General features: G+C 40.9%; 1 protein-coding gene across 2 annotated transcripts in view; it reads right to left on the reverse strand.

Annotated features, from left to right (window-relative positions):
• Positions 1-57: 57 nt before the first annotated feature.
• Positions 58-22039, reverse strand: part of adgrd2 (adhesion G protein-coupled receptor D2) — a 56129-nt gene continuing 34147 nt past the window's right edge. Inside the window, exons 19-25 of one of the 2 annotated variants that reach the window (XM_085424323.1) lie at positions 20023-20143; positions 11845-11886; positions 11675-11728; positions 11434-11581; positions 4639-4697; positions 4522-4552; positions 58-2140 (exon numbers count right to left, since the gene is read on the reverse strand). In XM_085424323.1, the coding sequence (XP_085280449.1) occupies positions 2133-2140; positions 4522-4552; positions 4639-4697; positions 11434-11581; positions 11675-11728; positions 11845-11886; positions 20023-20143 (463 nt within the window). In that variant the 3' untranslated portion in view covers positions 58-2132. Of the gene's footprint in view, positions 2141-4521; positions 4553-4638; positions 4698-11433; positions 11582-11674; positions 11729-11844; positions 11887-20022; positions 20144-21300; positions 21933-22039 lie in introns of those variants that run through there. The other variant, XM_085424324.1, reaches the window with a different exon arrangement.

Here is a 22039-nt window from a genome sequence, read left to right on the forward strand (position 1 = left end):
AAGAGAGAGTGACCAAAATCTTTTTTTGTTTTTTAAATATATTTTATTGTAACAGCATCAAACCAATAAAAAAAAATCAATGAAGTAAAGCTCGATTGGTGTGTTGGCTGTTTTTACACAACATTCATCAGCTTTGCACTAAAGGCACAGAGCGTTGTTTCACTGTGGAAATATTCCCGTCAGTTATGTTATGTTGTACAACACGAGTGACATCCTGACAGGAATGTCAGTGGTTTGAAATATACAACAGTTATACTGACAGTTCTTCCAAAGGGTAGCATGTCTTTTAAAGATGTTTTTATTTATGCATTTAAAAAATATTTTTAACCTCCCAACATCTACCAGCTGATCAGTGACCTGTCTAGGGTTTGTTTGTTAGCCACATGCTAAACAGGCAGACTAGACAAACAACATGTTTCTGTCTAAAGCTTCTGTTGGCGTTTCAAATAAAATTCTATTTAAAGGTGTAGATGTTAATTTAATCACAGACAGGTCGCCAATGATCTGGTGGATATTAAGCGATTAAGGATGCCAGAACAGAAACTGTCTTCCTCTACTGTCCAACTACATAATCTCTAAATATGCACGATTTATAAAAACATGTCAAATTCTTACTTTGATATCTGAACAGTATTTTGATCATTTCCCCTCCACATACTGAGACCGTTGTTGCTGTAGAACAAATTACACGAGCACACAGTTACTGTGGCAAATAACACGAGCCAGATACATCCGATTTCAGGCACAAACATACTCATTGCTCCACTTGTTTGTTGAGATCTGGTCAGTACAAATCTGTGTTTTACACTCCACATGTTGAACTGTACGTCTACAGTCTTACTTTATGAACATTAAACCCACATTAATAATCTGAGTGGTCCGCTGAATCTGTTCCTTTTTCTCATCTTTAATGCTAAGCTGGATTCGGAGCTATTTCCACTGAACTTGTGGGCAGGAGGAAGCAGAATGAAGCCTGGCATTTATTGTGCATGAGATTTAAACGAATGAGAGAGCAACATGTCTAAATGTGTCTAAATGGGAAATATGATTAGATAACCATCCCATATACAAAGACACTTGCACATGGTTGTATTAGAAATTCATTATGGCAGCAGCTTCCAGTTGTTCCTGTTGTTTCCTGAATATGATGCAGAATTCCCTGGAACAGTTTTCAGGGAGGTACTTTAGATCTGCAATCACAGAAACCTGGAAAAAGCTCTAACTGACTGACAACAGGAGCACCGCGAAACACCTCCGAGCTGATGTTATTTGGGTGAAGTGAGGGTGAAGGTTACTGTGACAAAATATTTCTACAGACATTTAAACAAGTGGCCACAAACTCAAAGGTCTCCCGAGAAAAAAAACGAAACATCACTAATTTGTGTCGGATTATATGCACCTGTATATAAAAGATGGACACGCTTCCTCGTGTTTTCTGGACTCAGTATATTTTGCAGCCTGAATGTTTCGGGTGGGATCGTGCTGGTGTTCTGTGCAGGCCCGATCCACAGATATGCGCTAATTAGTGCTTAGCTGAAGACAGACTAATTAATGCGACCAAAATGGAGCACACTGCCCCACGCAGTATTTGTCAGATAACGCTGATGGGGGAGGAGTTAGCACACACCTGTTGGTTACAGGTGCCTGTCAGGAAAAGCAGCATCAGGCTGTAAACATGCTTTTTAATGCTGTCGAGTTTACGGGGACTGATTTGGATTTGGCATCGCACTTGTGCCCTTTTCTCTAATTAACAAAAGATGGAATGATAGAATCTATCGCTGCGCTGCGGGTCACCTGTGGGACATTGGATTTGCTCACAGTTAAGTGTGAGGTCGTAAAACCTGCTTCTGATTTTGCACTTTGAACTGAAAAACATGGGCACATTGTTCTGGAGCAACAACAGTGAACAGAGCACATTTTTGTGTGTGGACTGCGTGTCCTGGGATTTAAAAGCCTCTTCAGTCCAACATTTGCCAGACATCAAATGAGTAAACTATCAGACGGATTCTGATGAGATCTGAGAAGAGGACAGTGACGGCATCGGGGCTTCATCTTCATCCATTTTTCAGCGTCATGACGATGATGAAGATGCGTGTGTAGATACTGAGTATAGGTTCCACTCCATTTGTAGTTCAACAACCTGCGTTGAAATAGCAAAGTGAAAGGCATTAGCTATGACTCCCAGCTCCGTCTGACATTTAATGTTGTCTGCGTTACGGGAGTGAGAGCATGTTTGTGTACAAAAGAGAAGAGAGGGACCGAGAGGAATGAAAGGCTGAGCGAGAGAGAGCAGGTGCTGGAGTGGTTAATGGCTGACAGCATGAATGGCCAGCGCTGAATTTTTCTGATTAAGGGAATGAACTTCTGCTTTGTCTCTGCTGTCAACAATGAACGCCCGCAGCACTCCAAACCGTCCTCCTAGGCGCCTAAACATTTAATGAATCTATTCCAAACTTCCTTCTCTCTACCGGCGGCCAATTTGGAGCCATTGAAGACAACCTAGCCCTCTGGAAATATGGGGACCATCTGTTGTGTGTGTCTGCACATTCATCTTTATGAAAGACAGCTATGCGGCCTAATGCTACACGCTAAGCAGGAAATAGAGACAATGGGAGAAAAGGTAACCTGCCCCTCCTTAATTTTTGCACCCCAGCTCTCTCTATTAAATGTGGATTTTCTTCACACCATTGGAAGGAATCTCATCATCCTAAGTGAAAAATTACAGCTACTATGTTTTCTTCTGCTCTTTGTGCAACAAGCATTGAAATTACTCTAAAAACAGCATTCCACATTCTAACAGCATTATAGAGCTCTTATACTATTAAAAGATAATATCAACAAAAGCCCACTGAAGTATATGAGTCACTTCATTCAGCCAACTCAAATGTCAAATGAGGAATTTGAATGAGCATAATTGCAGATGCTTATTTCTATTTTGTTCTCAAGGCTTTTTTGAATACGCCATGTAGTGTAGTTTGAAGGCAGATAAAGAAGAAACAGGTAGGATTCGAAGCACTCCTAACACTGGAATCTGTGAAGGCACAGAGGCCACAGATGGATATTAAAACGGTAGAGGCAGCCAACAGCACGCAGTCATTTTCAGAAACCTATAGGTGATGGCATTGACCAAACTCATCTCACAAAGAGTGAATAAACGCAGCTCTGCCATCAGAGGTTCTCTGATCAGAACGATCACAGAAGTATGGAGCACCCACCATCAGGCCAGGGTTAAGGTTTCATGTGCACATAGAAACAAAGGTTTAATTACACACTCTTTCTACACGTCCGGTCAGTGTAATGGTCGGCAGACTTGTACCGACCGCTCAAGCTGCTTTAACTTTACACACCAATTACAGTTCGGGCTTCAGTATCTTGCCCAAGGACACTTAAAACTGCACACTGGAGGAACAAGGGGCAGGTTGTCCCCACATCAGGTAGTGCAGGGACAACCTGAACCAACTGATGAGCCACAGCTGTCCATAATTCTAAGCCACAAGGACAGTTGTTGGCTACTATACAACAACTGGATATTAAGTGGTCAACAATGCGATTTACTTCTCTGGTACACAGCAAAATCTCCAGAGTTAAATTAACACTAGAGAGTGTCTATATGGGTCCACACCTCTGAGTGTTAAATTAACACTTTTGACAGTGTTATATGTTTAAAAGTAACCTAGTCAGTTTTGAAGATTAACAATGACTAACACTGAGCAGTGCTGATTTTCTAACACTGGAAAATAACTCAAAATGTTAGAAATATTCCAGTGTTAGAAAATCAGCACTGCTCAGTGTTAGCCATTGTTAATCTTCAAAACTGACTGGGTTACTTTTAAACATATAACACTGTCAAAAGTGTTAATTTAACACTCAGAGGTGTGGACCCATATAGACACTCTCTAGTGTTAATTTAACACTGGAGATTTTGCTGTGTACTGACGCCGACAATGAGCTGACAGGATTTCACAGATTTCATTTATTTTATGACCCCCTGAAATCCTGTGATTGTCTGATTTTTGCACACTGTGATACATCCAGTTTGCCCGTCTGAAATGGAGAGCACCAAGTAAGGCTTGTGAGCGAGTCCAGCAACAGACTTCAAATCAATTCAATGCAAAAATATTCATATTTTCAACAACTGCTGTTTGTTGTTTTTTTCAGAGAGGGTGTCTCTGTGTGAAGAAGAGCTCCTGCTGCTGTTTACTGTGCAGTTCAGTCACTGCTGCTCACATCAGACCAAAACAACTCGTGGCCTTTAATTCAGTCGTTCCACTTCACTGTTCACCGGCTGCCCTGCATTGCTGTGTTTGCTGTCAGTTTGTAATTATTTATTGCTGCTTCTCCTTAATTCTGACTTTCAGCTCGGTGCCACTATTTCAGCTCATCATGTTTGATACTTTCTTCTTTTCCTCACAAGTTCTCTTTGCATCATTTTCTCTGTTCTGCTGTTGAACTTGTGGTGTGAACGTAAAGCAACACATTCCCAACCAACTCAAACAGTATCGGGGGATTTTAGCTCTGTACCTGATGGCTTGAACCCCGTCAGCTGTACCACCTGTTAACGACAAAAACACGATACATTCTTAGTCAGCAGATGTAATAGAAAACATTATGTATTGATAACGCATACACATGACTTACTTGGTTTCCGGATCCTGGGTTCAAAAAGAAACTCACAAAGCTCTCCTTTCTGAAACTCTCTGCAAGCACAAAATACACCTAATTGCATTTAAACTTTGCATTTGTCTTTGAGGACACACACAGTTGCTTATGCAAGGCCAAAGTAGTCTTATAAGCACATCACAGTACAAAGGAAGCTTTATAAAACACGGAGAGAATGAAAAATGCAAACAATTTGAATGACAAAAGAGCATTATAAGAATTTTCATGGAGAACTTTTTTCTTTTGTTTCTGCCTCTGTTTATTAACAATGAAGCGTTTAATCACTGCTTATGTCAGCAGGACAGATGGGATCAACTCATCTATGAAAAGAGCCGAGTCTGAAGCACACTATTAAAACGTATCATTCATTCAATCATCATGGCCAGGGGTCGGCAACCTTTCTGATGAGGCAAGGCAAGGCAAGGCAAGTTTATTTGTACAGCACAATTCAACAACAAGGTGATTCAAAGTGCTTTACAGAGACATTAGAAACAAGAACAAATAAAAAGCATGATTTAAAATTGATTAAAACAAGCAAATAAACTAACTAACTAATTAACAAACAAACAAACAAACAACAGTAGATAAAATCAAAACAGATAAAATCAGAACAGTAGATAAAATCAGTAGTTAAATGTAAGTTTTGAAATTTAAGCTTAAAGTGTGGATTTGGTGCTTTATTCAAATGCAGCTGAGAACAGGTGAGTCTTCAACCTGGATTTAAATAAACTGAGTGTTTCAGCTGATCTGAGGCTTTCTGGGAGTTTGTTCCAGATATAAGGAGCATAAAAGCTGAATGCAGCTTCTCCGTGTCTGGTTCTGACTCTGGGAACTGATAAAAGACCGGATCCAGATGACCTGAGGGATCTGGAAGGTTCATACTGGGTCAGGAGGTCATTGATGTATTTTGGTCCTAAACCATTCAGAGCTTTATAGACCAGCATCAGAACTTTAAAGTCTATCCTCTGACGGACAGGCAGCCAGTGTAAGGACCTCAGAGCTGGACTGATGTGGTCCACTGTTTTGGTCTTAGTGAGGACTCGAGCAATCAGTTCAATCAGCTGCATTTCGATGTCCTCTGTGTCCAACCAGTTAACGAGAGACAAATCCAGCTGCTCATTAAAGCTTTCTGGTTTGAATGGTTTGAATCTGGTAGTTGGGGTTGTTAGCTAACATACTGTCATTAAGAAGCAGCACAACTAATGTGTCTATGCGAGCTAATTTGCGATGTGCAAAGTGACAAACAAACAAGAGAGTAAAGCTGATCAGCTGATCATTGATCAGTTTCATGATTGAAGTAGCAACAGTAGAGGGAGGGGGGATATGGAGGACCACAAGAGCCTCGAAATAAAGAATTCTGTGCTTAAATAATGAATTGTACAATTCTGCATTTGTAAATTCATTTTTGAATTCCAATTTAATAAACTTCATTTCAAAAACCATTTTCGAATTGCACTTTAATATTAAGTGATTTTCAAAATGCTTCAATTTCCCTTTCCTGTTTGCTCAGGGATTAATTTTTGGATTAGCAGTTGGATTAACAACTTCATTTTAAAAATCCTGCTGCTATTCAAATTAGCCACACCGTGGGATGTAAGGAGCTCTCTGATTGGTTGGTCAGACACAGGCTGTCTGCCTGGACTTTTGTAGCTCATAGCTTCGCCCTGCTAAGAAGCGTGTGTGCTCGTGCAAAGGCCGTCCAACCTCGGGATTTACACTCGGCTCTACACGGATAAATGAAGAATGAAGGAACCCTGCAGCGAAACGGAGAGCCCAACCTCTGACTGAGTGCCTGTTTATGCAGTCTGACCACCTGTGAAGGTAACGTGCTAACATGGCTAACGCTAGCATCACCGCACGTAGCCCCGTTATTTTAAGGTCATCTTAGCTTAGCTTCTTCACAAATAAAGCTGGAAGCAGCTCAGACTGTTAGAACCAGCACTGAGGCCTGTTACATTTATACAGTGTTAGAGCGACGGCCTTTAAACTAGCGATTAAAATGCTGACAGTAAACCCGTCAGTCCAGATGTTACCACATTACTTTGTGATACTTAAGAGTTAAAACAACTGAGACAGGCTGATTAAAACTGGAGATCACACTACTGGTTTCAGTTCATTTAATATGTGAGTGCACTGATTCTCAACTGGACATAAACGATGATCAAAGGTTGTATGTATGAGGAATTCATCCAATCCCAGCCTCTAACACAGTGCGCTGAATCTTAGCTTTGAATGTCCAATATATTCTAATCAGTGCAATGTAAGCATTCACTGAACCCACAGTATCTACACCTGTGTGGCAAATGTGTGGTAAAGACACAGATAATGAAATTGAATTATTAATACAATATACATCATGAGAAACAAAAGCTGAAATTGATTCAGCTCAGTACTTTTCTCTGTATGCTGTGATTATAAAGGCCTTAAATTCTGTGATATATACTGTAAATGATTTTCACAGAGGTCTTAAAGTAGTTAAATCACTGCTGATAGTCTGGTTGTTCATATTTTCACGTTTTTGTGTCTGTAGGGCTGTTTGATGACGATGTGGACTCCTCTGGGACATGAGGACACACCCACATCTGTTCCATACTGCAGCCATTAGGGCTGCCACGATTAGTCGACTAGTCACGATTACGTCGACTATCAAAATCGTCGACGACTGATTTAATAGTCGAAGCTTCGTTTGAAGCTTTGTAAGATCACAAAAGACGCAGGAATAAGTAGCAGGATTTAAGAGTGTAATAACGGACTGAAACAGAAGATGGCAGCACTGCATGTACAAGGATGCCAGCTGCCGTTAAACCCCGAAGAAGAACAAGCTGTGTCCCAGAATTCATAGCGCAGCCCAGCTCAGTTTCCACCAATGGTGGCAGCTGTTAGTTTTAATGTTACTTATTATTCTTTCTGGGTCACAAAATAAACGTTTAACATATTTTCAGGCGAGAATGTAGCTGTGTAAACCTCAAATATCTGCTCAGTTTATCAGGACACCACATATTTTCAAAAGCGCTCCGACGTTTTCGGAGACGTCTGTTACCCACTAGCTCGATAGCTAGCCGGGGGCAAGGCTCACTAGAGCCGTGAGAACACCGGACTCCCGGCCGTCACTTAGATAACTTTAAAATGTTATTGTTTGGCTTTTTTTTTTTAGTATTTTATTTGTTCCTGAGTAAATCGGTTTGTCTGAGATTAAAGTTATAGTTTTTACTCAGCTGAATAAACATCAAACAGACAGCTGATCATCAGAAGTGTGAGATGCTCAGAATTTACTCCGGTGTCCTGTTATATTTTAGATAGCAAGGAGTTTATTAAACTTCACCGAAACAATCTGCAAGTTTAATTAAAATTTAATAAACTATCATCTTGTCTTTATTTTTAGTTAGCACAGACCTTAAACACTTAAAGCTGTAAGCTAATGATAGTTATATAAGAGCAGATGCTGCTGGTGCAATAAGCTGTACGTTTTACGTCCAATGGATGATGATCTGATTAGTCGACTAATCGCAAAAATAATCGGTGACTAGTCGACTATCAGAATAATCGTTTGTGGCAGCCCTAGCAGCCATTGATGCTGTTACGGGTGTGAGTCAGCTTTGGGGCCTCAGACGCACACACTGGAAAACCAGCACCTGGACTTCATGCAGGAGAGACTGCATGAAGTTTTTATCTGATGTCAAATGTATAGAAATCATACATATACCAACAAGACTGTACATCACTGTCACCACAGCGTCTGTTTTCATTCAAAGGCTTCATGGCTTTAATACCTGGGGGGCCGGTCTCTAGGCCGATGTTCTGTCCCAGTCCAGCCCTGCGCACGACACGCAGTGAATTAATCTGAGAAGGTGCTTTAAAAAATAAATGGCCGGGCCAGCGCTGCACATCGCAAATTAGCTCGCATACACACATTAGTTATGCCGCTTCTTAATGACGGTATCTTAGCTAACAACCCCAACTACCAGATTCAACTTGTAATTGGCTAAAAATAACTTCGCCTACCGGTGAGAGGGACGTTGCTAGCTGACAGTTTTTTCAAGTGATGTTGAAATTTCCACATTCAGACACTTCAAATGCTTCAGCAGCTGTTCGCTCAGCGCAGCATCAGCACTGCGGAAATACACGGATACATCCGTAGACTCGAGACAGATAAAACCAGAAAGCTTTAATGAGCAGCTGGATTTGTCTCACATTAACTGGCTGGACACAGAGGACATGCGCGTGGCTCTTGTGGTCCTCCATAGGGGGAGAGAATGAGAGGAGAAGAAACAGCTGTGCAGCAAAGACACAGAATAAATCCAGCTTTGCGTCTTTTTCCATTGTAGCTGAAGTCCGGGACAAACTGTGTTCCTTTTCAGCTCAATACGAAACGCGTAATATTTTCTCTGAATACGAGACAGGTTGGCAACTCTACTAACTAACCTTATGAATAAAATAAAGTTCACTATCAGTAACATCATAGCACCACCCAGCTGTATAGAAACTCTGTCATGCTAGCTCACGCAGTACGAGTTATTGCAACTGACTGTAAAAAGTCAGCACAACGAAAATAAACTCCACCTAAACTTGGTTTATATCTGACCCAGATAGACTGCAGGTCATAACTTCTCACCTGAAGTTCAGTTCACCTGACACTCGGACCGGCAGCCGCCCCGGGTCTCTCCTCCTCCTGCCTCCCCTTTCCCTCATCCACCTGCTGGCCTCTGTGGAAGCTCCGCCACAGCCACCACCAAATAACTGAGTTATTTTTCACATCGGCCAGCATCTGCCCAATCCACCACCTTTTGTTTATACCGTTACAAAACAAAAAAAATCATCGGCCCATAAAAACGAAAAATCACGGCCAGTCCAACTATGGTCGTGCCATCAGTTAACCCTTCGCGTGCCCAGGGTTGCCGACCCCCGATCATGGCTAATGACTTCTGAGGGAAGTCTTGTTCAGAGATGACGATCTTTCAGTGACCTGAAATATGGAGAATAGATTTTTCTTGTTTTTAATGACCTGCTGAAGGTTGGTCCAGCATCCCTGTCAGGACTGTTTGAAAGTGTTGTTTTAGATGATTTACATCACAAACATTACAGAACATATTCTTTGGCACTGATATAGTGATGCAGCTGTCACAGCAATGTGAGCAGTTGTCTTTTAACCCAACATGTTCATAAATGATGCTGACTCAGTGCATTTAAATACGCTGCTGAGGTGTCCTTCACAAACATCGACGTAACAATCTGGGCAAGAGACTCAGCGTTTCACATCACAGACAGCTCGTCATCTCTAATAGAATATTTGAAGCAAACATGCTGTTTTTCTTGACCTTAACTCAAGTTAGTTTTTATTTATATAGCTCAATTTCCAAACAACAACCATCTCAATCATCATAGCAGGGAGGAAGAACTCCACTGAACCAAGCACATAAGGAAGTTATCATGCTTCTACAGGTTGATGGTCCCCTGATTTAGCCCTAACAGGGGACCATGTTAGGGATTGGGTTAGCTGACCAGAGGGGCCGATGGCGCGATATGGCAGCCTGGCTTCTGTCAGTCTGCCCCAGGGCAGCTGTGGCTACAACTGTAGCTGCCTCCACCAGTGTGTGAATGTGAGAGTGAATGAATAGTGGCATTGTAAAGCGCTTTTCGGGGCCCTCAAAGCGCTATATAAATGCAATCCATTATCATTATAACAATAAGTTCTATGATAACAAACTCACTCATATTCACGCCTGGATGAGTTTTCCAGAATCATTTTGATATGAAATGTTTCTAAATGTCACAGTGTTGTTACTGAGTTTGTGCCTTCGTCCAAATACTGAACTAAGTCACCTGACTAACCTTCTAGTTTGCTTAATGTGTGCATTAAAGTACATATCTTGGTTATAAATCAGACTCCATGGTTCTCACTATTCTTCTAGAGGTGAAAAATAACTCGTGCAAGACTTTTTGTCTTCAAAACATGCCTTTAGTTTAACTGAAGGATTTGCAGATAAATATAACTGCACCACAATAATACTTCATTCAATGTTTTCTTATGATAATATTCACAATGGCCAAAAGTCAGTTGATGATGGCTGCATCACATCCACAGCATCTGATAAGTCTGAAGGATGGCTGATTTATTATAGTTCCCACAATAACAGTTTTTGTAACTCACAAAGACTCATAACACTGAAGCTGGATCAAGGTGATGTTTTCTTGCTGTCTCCAGAGGAGGCAGCCGCTGTGTAGTGTTCACAGAAACATCATTCAGCTACACTGCAGTGGGATTGCTTCATCAGATAGGGTCATAATCAGATTCATTTTGTGTTTTGCATTGGGTGATAAACCTGTTGAGTCATAAATGTATAAAGTGTGATCAAACATTATCATAAAAAAACTTTTTAATCAGCCAAAGCCCAACAATAAGACGATTATGGTGATTGTGAGGCAAATATACAGGCGGGTCTATGTGCATTTAGATAACCAGGGCTACAGAACCTGAAAACATGTAGATGCTAATAATCACTGTCTGTTTCATGGAGTTTGCAAAAAGTTTTTTTGAGATTGCTCCGCCCACCTCACCCACCTCCCTATTCAGTTTTGTTCTCAGTGTTGGGGTGAGAGCAGGCTGGGCAGTTTGCTCTGGGTCATTACTTATTGCACTGTACATCTGACCAGTGCTGCAGCGTTTGGCTGAATCTGAGCCTTCTTCTAACAGCAGACACATGATCAGTAAACTCCAATCAGTGTTCTTAACAAAATGTGTGATATTTGAGTGAGGAGCACATCACGTCAGCTCACCGTTCTTGATGACCATGGATGTGGAAGTAGTGCCGGCAGGTACAGACGTCTCACTGGTCTCAGGGCTGGAGGTCGTCGGTAGGCTGTGGCCCCAGGAAGTGATCGGGGTCCTCTGAGAAGGTAGGAAGCTGGTTGGCTGGGAGCAGTTCTGCCAAAACATCACAATCCAGTCCATATTTCAGTCCACTTTTCTGAAGAGGGAATTTATTTTCTGTCCCGATGGATCCTTCTGCCCACTCACCGTGAAAGATAAGGCCTTTCTCTTTTCTTTGATCCTCTTTATGGCATTCCTCACCTAAATGAGAAGCAGTCTTTACACCCACTGATTTGTCCAAAAGGCTTGCAGCCTCACATAATGCACAAGGATGTGCTCTGATTTTGCAGGACAAAAGCTGGACTGAATGCATTTACCTCACTGTTGTAAACAGCATAGACTAAGAAGATGTACAGACCCTGTGGAGAGAAGAGAGGTGCACTAAGAAGCACGTATGAAGACAGAAAAGAATCATCTCCATTCATACTGACTATATGGATTTCACTGCTCTGTTTTGTAACCTCGCTCAAACAAAGCTTTCATACTGTGGTACCGTCATTCGATGTGGTTTTCTACTCCTGACAAGAGCTGCAGTTAGAGTCAGCAAATTTCAGCTTCAGCTCAACTGAACGCAATACTACAAATTTTAGAGCTGCATTTCATGGCTCCCCAAAAAGCTGATTCTGTTCATGTGGACGTAGAAACGATTCATCACTCATCCAAGTGACTTCATCAGTCTCAGCTGCAGGTTTCCTCAACCTGATAATCAGAGCACTGTTCATTGATCAGTGCCCATGAGTACCATTCACAGAGAGTTGGAAAGTAATCAGATGTTGTGCTAATAATGTAACAATAGGGTAAAATATAATAATTACATGTAAAATACTTAAGGCTGTATAGAAATACTTACTGAGATGTGTGACCACTAACCATGTCATATATTAACTTGTCCAAGTGACCCCAGTCACATAGCCCTAGATTGTCAGTGACAGCTGGTCACCACCTGTGTATTACCCAGCTGGCACAACCCTTTTTGTGATTGCTTTGGTTGCTCCAATAGTGCTGCAATTGTAGTTTGAATGGAAGTGATGGACTCTACAAACACTGTCCAGGTTCTCTCAGTCGTAGTGAAACTTTGAAAAATGTGACACAAACTGGAAATGGAGATTAATCGCCTTCAAAGTAAAAGCTGTATCTTCTGAAAAATGGCTGCAAAGGCAAAGCTTCTCCATCTCCAGTCTGTGCCACACTTTTTCAGTTGCATTGCTGCTCAGCTAGTGTTTGCAGACAAACATGCATCTATGGGGAATGAGCCAGCAATCAGAACAATACCTATGAAGGTTTTTACTGCAGCAGCTTGCTTTCACCCAGCAAAGACAGCACCCTCCAGAAACCACTGCCAAGCAGTAACCAGTATTAGTATCACATCCACTATGGCAGACAACTACTGATGATGTGATGTGAGAACTGAACAGGCTGGATTCACAGATTTTGAATTCTGTCAGAATGAGGCTGTCAGACGCCCAAATCAGAAATAAAATAAAATCCTCAGCAAAGAATTCCTCTTCTTCATAATAACTCCACTTTATAAGCATTTTGAATGTAAGCATTCATCCTGTGTGCAACACACCCACCACCCCTCCTCTTCAAATATCCAGCCTTGCGTGTCTCTTACTTTGTCTGAGCTCACAGACTCATTTCTAATTGCGTCCCTTATTACTCCCAAAGACAATGTTAGCATCTCCCATCTTTTTGTTGTGCAACTCTGTCTAAACCAGACGTTGACTGATCTCACTAGCATGTTGTGACGCTCTCCTTGCACTCTTCCTCCACCTTCATTACCTCTGCTTCTTGCATCTTCACCGTTACACCTGTTGCCTTCCCATTCACACATATATATCCTGTCTTCTGCTCTCGACATACATTCCCCTTCTCTACAGAGCATACCTCCACATTTCCAGGTTTCCCCCACCTGCTCCCTACTCTCACTGCAGATCAGTGTTGTCTAATAACATCATTATCACAAAGAGTCTCCTGCCTGACCTCATCTGTCAGCTTGTCCAGCAACATTTAATCTTTGCCCTCACTTGCTGCTTCTTCTTTAATCCTAAAGGTACGCTAACGACTGTGCTGATAGCACCTTGCAGTCTCCTGCACCTTCTTCAGGATGTAGTACACCTGTGGGCACCTTCCTCCTCTCTTATATTTCACTCTGTGAGTTCAGCACAGCCCTTCCAATCCTTGTCAGGAAGTCCACTACCATCTATCCTTCCACATTCCTTTTCCTAATGCCAAACCTACTCAACACCTTGTCATCACCTTCGCTCTGTTCACCTTTATACCAACTGTTGTGTGCTCCAATTACAACTCCAATTAGACAGCAGTAACACAGTATCAGCTGGCAACGTGTTAGCCAAACCACTGCAGGTGTTCGTTGCTAACCTGGGCCTGTTTGATTTGCCCTTTCTGATGCAAACCTCCCAGTTTCTCCAGGCCTGGGACCAGCATTGAGAGTACACTGGTTTGTGGTTCCCCATGGCTGGCTTCTGTTATGCTAGGTCTTTATTATTGTTAATATTTTGTTTCTTGTTAAATTATTGCCTTTGTGTGTATAAATAAGCATGTTCTGTGTGACATAGCTCTTACTAAAGCCTCTGTGTTCTTACTAGTATTTTAAGTACATATGTCCAACATGTCTTTAGTTCTTAATTCTTTTGATTATGAAAACAAATGTAATTTTACTAAAAATTAAAAATATATTTTTTTCATTATTAAGTTACTTTTGTTCTCGGGTCATAGTTAAAAACTACAGTGTGTAAAATGAATGATAAATGTAAACAGATGTCGTGAAACATTTAAATACTGCAGTCAGTTCATTGTATGATTAATAGGTAACTGGCTTGAATGGTTCAACTACTGAACTGGACAGTGTGTGAACATTTATTAATTCATCAGCGTTATTTGTTTTCCAACACATGTTGTGTCTTTTCCTGGAGTAACACTTTTAATTTCAGACTTTGCTGAAGGTGCAGAAGACATGCAGTCTCATAAATGCTCATGTAAATACAAAGAGATGGGACTATAGTAGCTATGCTGTACTATAGCTACTGTACCCCCCTCCACCATAACCTGCAGTGTGTCTAACCTCAAATGATATGTTATTATTCTTTCTCTCTACAGCCTTGTTTTTTCTTTTTTGTGGAAAGAAGAAGAAGACAGGCTGGCCCAGCATCCTCCTCCTACCTACATGAGGAAAAACTCCTACTGTAGTGTTATCTGCCCTCAGCTGGACACTGGCAGTAAATCTAAATTAACTAGCAGCTCTCTGAGGGTCACCCAGGGGCTAGCTCATTTTGATTAATTAAAGACCTGGGAAGGGCAAAGAGGGGTGGGAGGTTTAGGAAAGGACAAGAGAAGAAGGAAGGAGGCAGAGAGGGAGAGATGCACAGAAAGCTACAAGAATAACAGAGCCAGTGTGTGGAAAGAGGGACGTAAGGATGAATGTGAGAGAGGAACTGAGTCCTGTGTTATCAGGAGAGCTCGAAGTAGATGTGGTATGACCTGTGGTTCAAAGTACTGACTGCCACCTCCCACACACACACACACACACACACACACGCACATAAACATAACACAAAGACATATTAAAGTATTTTGTGGTGAACTGCTGCAGCTTGGCGGTGGTGCACTTTTAGAGCTCAAGTCAGTGATGTCACTTCCTGCATCGTCATGTTTCTATCAGATAAACAAAACTTGTCTTCTGTCAGCACTCAGATATATGAACATCTGCCAAAAGTTCTTCAAACCAACTACTTATTGAAGTTCAGTGATATAGGAGGTGTCTCCAGCATCTCTCACACACACACACACACACACACACACACACACACACACACACACACACACACACACACACACACACACACACACACACACACACACTAAAAACAACAGCAGATATCACAGCAAAAAATAAAAAATCATATTACTGCTAAAATACTGATACTAATGACTACTGAGAGAAAGTTGTTCATTGTGACCTGGTGAATGTTGAAAGATTAAAATATGCCCATATGGAAAAGATATTTATAGGTCTTATAAAGTTTGTATCTGTCTTGTGTGAAACTTGTATGAAAAGCATACAAGAATGAAAACAGATATAAGATCCCTTGAAAAATGATATAAATGAAACTTGTATGTTTTGGATATTTACTAAAACAATATATGAAAGTGGCCACTTTCATGAGTGAATCATATCAGCCTTATATGAGTCACTATATGAAGAAGGCCACATCTGATGCAAGTCTTTTATAAGTTTATTCTATTTCTTTTCCATATGGGGAGCAACTCAGTGGCACCATGATCCTGTATGCACTGTTTTTATGTATTTATTTTTTCCATGCATCTCAAAAACTACTCTGTTAAACAACGCTGCAGATGCTTTACATTCTGTAAAGGCCTGTGCTGGAGATGTGTCTGTGGCTGCATTCTCTTATGAAAGCTGGTATTTGAGGTATAACTGGGGTTAATCTTATTAGATATAAGTCCCTGTAGCAGTAATGAAGAAATGGAGCCTGCAATGCTGTTTTTTCTTCTTTCTCCCGTAGTGTGGATGTTTTCTGTCTCCTTACAACCTTCTTCTCTTTTCCCTTCTCTTCCCTTTACTCCTAATGGCTGCTCCACCATTAGCCTGGTTCTGCCGGATGTTTTTTCCTGGTGCTTGCTCATAGGTAATTATCTGATTGTTGGTGTGTCTCCCTAATTTTGTTGAGTCATGAATTGGCTTGAACTGAAAGGCAGCCTGATTGCTCATCTCTGTTGCAGGTACTTGTTGGCTTTGGTTGGCATACAGTCAGTTTTAATGCCGTACTGCTTTTTATTGCTACAAACTGTGTGTTAGGTTATTGTCTAAATGACTGAAGAATGTACGTATAAGGACATCACTGTATCAATAATGTGATTGTAATGTGATTTCACATTACACAATACTTCTGACATTACATACGTATGCTGTCTTTGGGAGTAGTGTTAAAAAGATGGCATACATTGTCATTGCTATGCAGATCATATCCAGCTTTATTTATTCAGACATGTCTGCAGTAATCATGTTATCGCCTGGATTTCAGTCCCGCCTTCAATAGAAGGTTATTCTCATTAGATCCCCGCCTGCTTATGAGTCTGCATGTGGCGTTCTCATTTATCATCAAACCTGACAATCGCCCTAAAACTCCTTCACTTCATGCAGAACACTGCAGGCTTACATGTGCTTCCTACAGTTTCCTAAAGTACAATGAGAGGCTTCAGCTATCAGGCCCCTCTACTATGGAACCAGCCCCCAGTTTGAATTATAGTTGTATTATTGTGAATACAAGTGAATTGAATTGAGTTGAATTGGATTTGAACTTTAGGATTAAAATGAGTCTTTTTGATCAAGCTTATAATTGAAGTGAAACTGAATCCCCTGGTGTGGTGCAATAGACTTCTGAGAGGCTTCCCATGATGCACTGAGCATTTCTTCTTCACTCATCACTTTTCAGGCTCTGTGTGTTTATACACCACTACTGTACTGAATTTTAATAGAGGTGGTATTCTCCAGAGGTGGGACCAAGTCATTGTTTTGCAAGTCTCAAGTAAGTCTCAAGTCTTTATCCTCAAGTCTCAAGTCAAGTCTCAAGTAATGTCAGGCAAGTCAGAGTCGAGTCTCAAGTCACTGGTGTAAAAGTCCGAGTCAAGTCACAAGTCTGAAACTTTGAATTTCAAGTCCTTTCGAGTCTTTAAAAAAAAAAAAAACGAAAAAATAATGTTGCAGTTATGCTAAATGTAAATATTAGACCATGTAATTTTAAAATCTGTGTTTTTCTCAACACATGACAAAATAGTGAACTTAGAAAATATACACAAATTGTGAAATTGCACCTCTTTAAAATGCAGCTCAATTAAACCTAGCTCCAAGAATAATTTTCACCGACAGTTCTGAGATAAGCTGCATGTTATTCTTGGATGCGGTTGTAGGACCAGCTTTAAAATCGCATGACAAAAATATCATACATATTAAAAAAACTGTATCACCAACGTAGCCTGGACAACATTTGCTAGTTAGATGAAGTCAGCTATCTCATCGTAGCATATTTATATGCATATTTATAATCATACGGTTCTTGGAGTGAGTGCACACACTCGTGAAGTTTAGTAACTTCAGGTCACTGCAACAAGCCCAGGTACAGTTTACCGACAGATGGGTGCAGGACCTTGAAATGCACCGTGTAGAACGAAAGACCATCGTACGTATCATAAGTTTACCAGTCTCACAAATCGTCGTCATAAATACACATTCCTTAACCGTTTATTAATAGGACCTTTGAGCTCAACGGTAATTAATTAGCAGTGGAAATAATTTCTGGTTCATTACAGAAATGTAGCAGTGACAATAATACTGTATGCTGTAATCGCACTGGGCAATTAGTGATACAAACCTGTTTTATCCTGTGAATAAAAGTATATGTTTTTGTCAATGTACCATAATAACAGAAGCGAAACGCAATATTGTGTCAGGACAATTCACTATTTATGCACAATAAATAAAGGAGCATAGCGCGACAATTTCTGTTCAGCGCCAGACTTGCTTGTAACCTATATCACCAATTATGTTATGAAAATGACGCATTAACTACAACAGCAGACTGACCTTCGTGTAAATGCTTGGAGCAGACTAACCTGTGAGCTGGAGGGTTCTGGGACGTTATATTTGGTCTTTGAATGGCTGCAATCCAGTCGCCTCTTTGTTACTTCGGAAACATGGCTCGAACAATTTCTCTTCAACGACGTAATCCGATAACAACCGATCTCTTTACCCGTCAGCTTCCCGTGGCTGTCATGCGACCGGCTATTGCAGTTAATAATACAACGGCTTCTTGACATTTTTGTGTTTCTTTTTATCGCTGTATAACTGATTTCAATTGAAAGCCTGCGTGCGCTAGTACCGCTTGCCACGAGTTCCCAGAATCCTTTGCGGTTTTACCCCTGAATGATGTCACATTTTCAATCTCTATATAATATGCATGTTAAATTTTATATTTGGGGTAAAATATCAAGTCTTTTCAAGTAAACCGGTTCAAGTCCAATTCAAGTCCCAAGTCATTGGTGTAAAAGTCCAAGTCAAGTCACAAGTCTTAGAACATTTTTTCAAGTCAAGTCTAAAGTCATAAAATTAATGACTCGAGTCTGACTCGAGTCCAAGTCATGTGACTCGAGTCCACACCTCTGGTATTCTCCGCTGTTGTGCTGGTTACACTAACATGTATCGTCACAACATCACAGCACTGGATACACTTCACTATGCAGCTGCTAACCAAGAAGGTGGAGGAAGACTGAACCACTGGAAGAGGCTGGGGTTCTTTGTTTCCCTCTTTACAACAAAAGTGCAAAATGCTTTAAACCTTTTTTAATACATTTCATCATTTTAACAATAAACCTTTTTGACAAAAGTAACCAAGTAATTGATTGCTTGAATACCTAATTCAACCCATTCAAGTGAAAAGGCCGCCCGAATGAGCCAATGGGAGATTCTTAAACATTTATTGGGTGTTCAAAGACTTTCCACGCTACACAACACATTCACCAATTCACGAACACATCCATATTGCACTTTATTCTATGCACTTTTTAAATTTTTTGAATCACACCCACTCACTGACTGATGCACCTGGAGCTACTCTCAGTATAGAATTGTTCCCTTGAAAAGCCGAGGTTCAAAGCACTGACATTCCAGTTGGTAGATAACCCCCAATACATAAGCAACTGTAATGTTGCAGTAATTATGATTAATAAAACACAAATGTTACTTTTCACAAGACAGTCTACAGTTACACCTCTGCTTTCTAACCATACAAAACAACCAATACTTGTTATTGTCTCTTTGTTGTATCATTTGAAGTATGCGGTTATCTGAGAGCATCTCATTGGGCAGTTACCTTCAGGGAGTCCTCTGTGCTGTTTGGTCCAAAGACCTCTGTGGTGTGTTTTATTAATGTTTCATCACGCTGAGCTTGTGTATTATATGTTTCTGTATGCCATTTACTCATTTAAGAGCCTCTCCTGTAGATGACATGTGCACGTCATAAAGCCAGAAGTGTGGCTTTTGGCATCAAAAGTCTAAATGAATGATGTAATTTGAATTCTCCTCTCTGAGTAAATGAAGAAGAAAGATTATATATCACATCGACACATTGTCTAAATCAGGGCTGCCCAATCCCAGTCCTCGAGAGCTACTATCCTGCAGCTTTTAGATGCATCCCTACTCCAACACAGCTGAATCAAATGAATGGCTTGTTATCAGGCCTTTGCCAAACACGATGGCATGCTGAAGAGGTAATCAAACCATTTGATTCAGCTGTGTTGGAGTAGGGATGCATCTAAAAGCTGCAGGATAGTAGCTCTCGAGGACTGGGATTGGGCAGCCCTGGTCTAAATGAACACAATTCAGCTGCTGTTTTGTTTCCTTTTGCAAGTAACCACTAATATTACAGCAATATGCAAAGAGCTGGGGCTTTGCTTACCTGGAAGGAGTTGAGAGCAATGAAAATATAGGCAACTACCACAGACAGATGGACAAGCACGCCACACAGCCAGGTCAGACCCAGGACAGGCAGCAGGATCAGAACTGGACGGGTCACAGCCCTGCAAGCACACATGTACATGAAACATCCATGAACACCGGGTGTGTGCAAAGATGAGCTCGAGGTCTCACACCTATGAAAGAAAATTCACCTTGTGTTGATTCCTGAGTACTTTTCTTTCTCTTTGTTAACCCTGTTATAAAACTTGAGGACAGACAGAAGGAACAAGCAGAGCGGAGTTTTCAAGTTATTTTGATGACATTTTCTTCTCAGATATTTCCTCCTTGAATTCTCATCAAAGATCTCTCCATAGCTAAAGATTTTACCGCCTACCACAGTCATGCTCCTGTTCCTTTGCAATCTTTCTTTCAATGATCCCGGTGCTTATACGGCCAATAACCATTTCATGGGGCAAGGCAGAAGAGGTTGCCTTTGTTCAAACCACTATTGTTGTCACACTGCTGCACCTGGGTAGAGAGATTGAGTTTTCAGACTACACTGTGTCTGCAAGGACAAAGCCAACACTCTCTTCCCTTTTATTTTTGAAAGTCGTTTTCCCTCTAATCTCTTCAATTGACGTAACACTGGCACAGACTTTCAGTCTGTTTGTGAGGGAACGAAGAGACAGCGAGAGCGAGAGGGGGAAACAGCTTTGGGCTGAGATAAAAAGGAAGAGAGCTGCTTGATGCTGGGTTGAAGCATTTTGTTTACCTGAATCTGAAATTATCATCAGGTAAAATATGTGAGATCCCAGTTTCTCCTTCAGACAGCAAGACTTTCTAATTGTAATATTTTGACCTGTGCATTATCCTCTGACAAGCACATTACTGAAGAATGCCCACACATTCTACATATAAAATATCTACAGGTACATGTAGATGTGCATTAAATAATAATTTCTTCCCTACCTGTAATGATTTTAACATCTTAACCACTTTTTAAAGAATATCTGCTTAATTGGAAGCAGAAAACTAACATTTATAGGATGTAATGGGAAATATATTTGCACGGTTTAAAAAAGTAACGTTTATTTGGGCCTAAAACAAAAGACACACCTTAAACCGGTCGATGATGAAAGAGTGGATATTAAGGGGGTAAACATCAAATGGTTTGGATTCATTTTGTCCAGAAAATGAAAACTCGACTGTGTCTGAAATAATATTTACGTAAAAAAACAACAAAAACTCACCACAGATCTGCATTTTAACAGGAAAAGAAAAAAGCATATCGTAGCAGAGCTACTAAGTTTAACTGTAGCACTGCAACAGAACTGGGTGGAAGTCGTGTTTGCTGCTCAGCATTTGGAAGACTAATACATTTTTACATGTATGTAATTAACAGTTAGTGTAGCAGGACAACAACACTTTGTTGTTTCTGCCACAACTTTAAGGGCAACAATGACTGTTACATAAAACGAACAAACACCGTACTGTACGACATCTACAGAGAGCGTTTGGCTGTCCTCTTCCTCTGTGCCTCTTCCAATCCTGGTGGGGAACTCATTTTTTCAGGTATCCTAATTTTAAGAGGACTTGATAGGAACAGAAATGCTAAATAGGAGAAGGGAACAATCCGGTCCTTTAATGTGAGGAGAAATTCTAAAGAAAAGTGCTTTAAAGAATAACAGTTGTAGCAAAGTTGTAGCAACCGCACGCACACGCACGCACGCACGCACGCACGCACGCACACACACACACACACACACACACACACACAGAAACAATTGTGCAGGGCCCAGGTGTTAAGCTGATAAGCACTTACAACTCCCACAGTAAACTCCCCGTCTCTCACACTGTCTCTATTCATCATGGGTTGCTCAACCAAAAAGAAAATAGCAAGCTTGTGTGTATCTGTGTGAAGAGAGAGAGAGGCAGAGCGAGTTTGGCCAGACAACAGAAGAAAAAAAATCGTAGGAGAGCACAGAAAAAGCAGGAGGAGAGGGAGTGACAGAGAGTGC

Source organism: Rhamphochromis longiceps, linkage group LG12, assembly GCF_057381845.1.
Source record: "Rhamphochromis longiceps isolate RC_006_pf linkage group LG12, R_longiceps_female_GT1.1, whole genome shotgun sequence".
NCBI lineage: Eukaryota > Metazoa > Chordata > Actinopteri > Cichliformes > Cichlidae > Rhamphochromis > Rhamphochromis longiceps.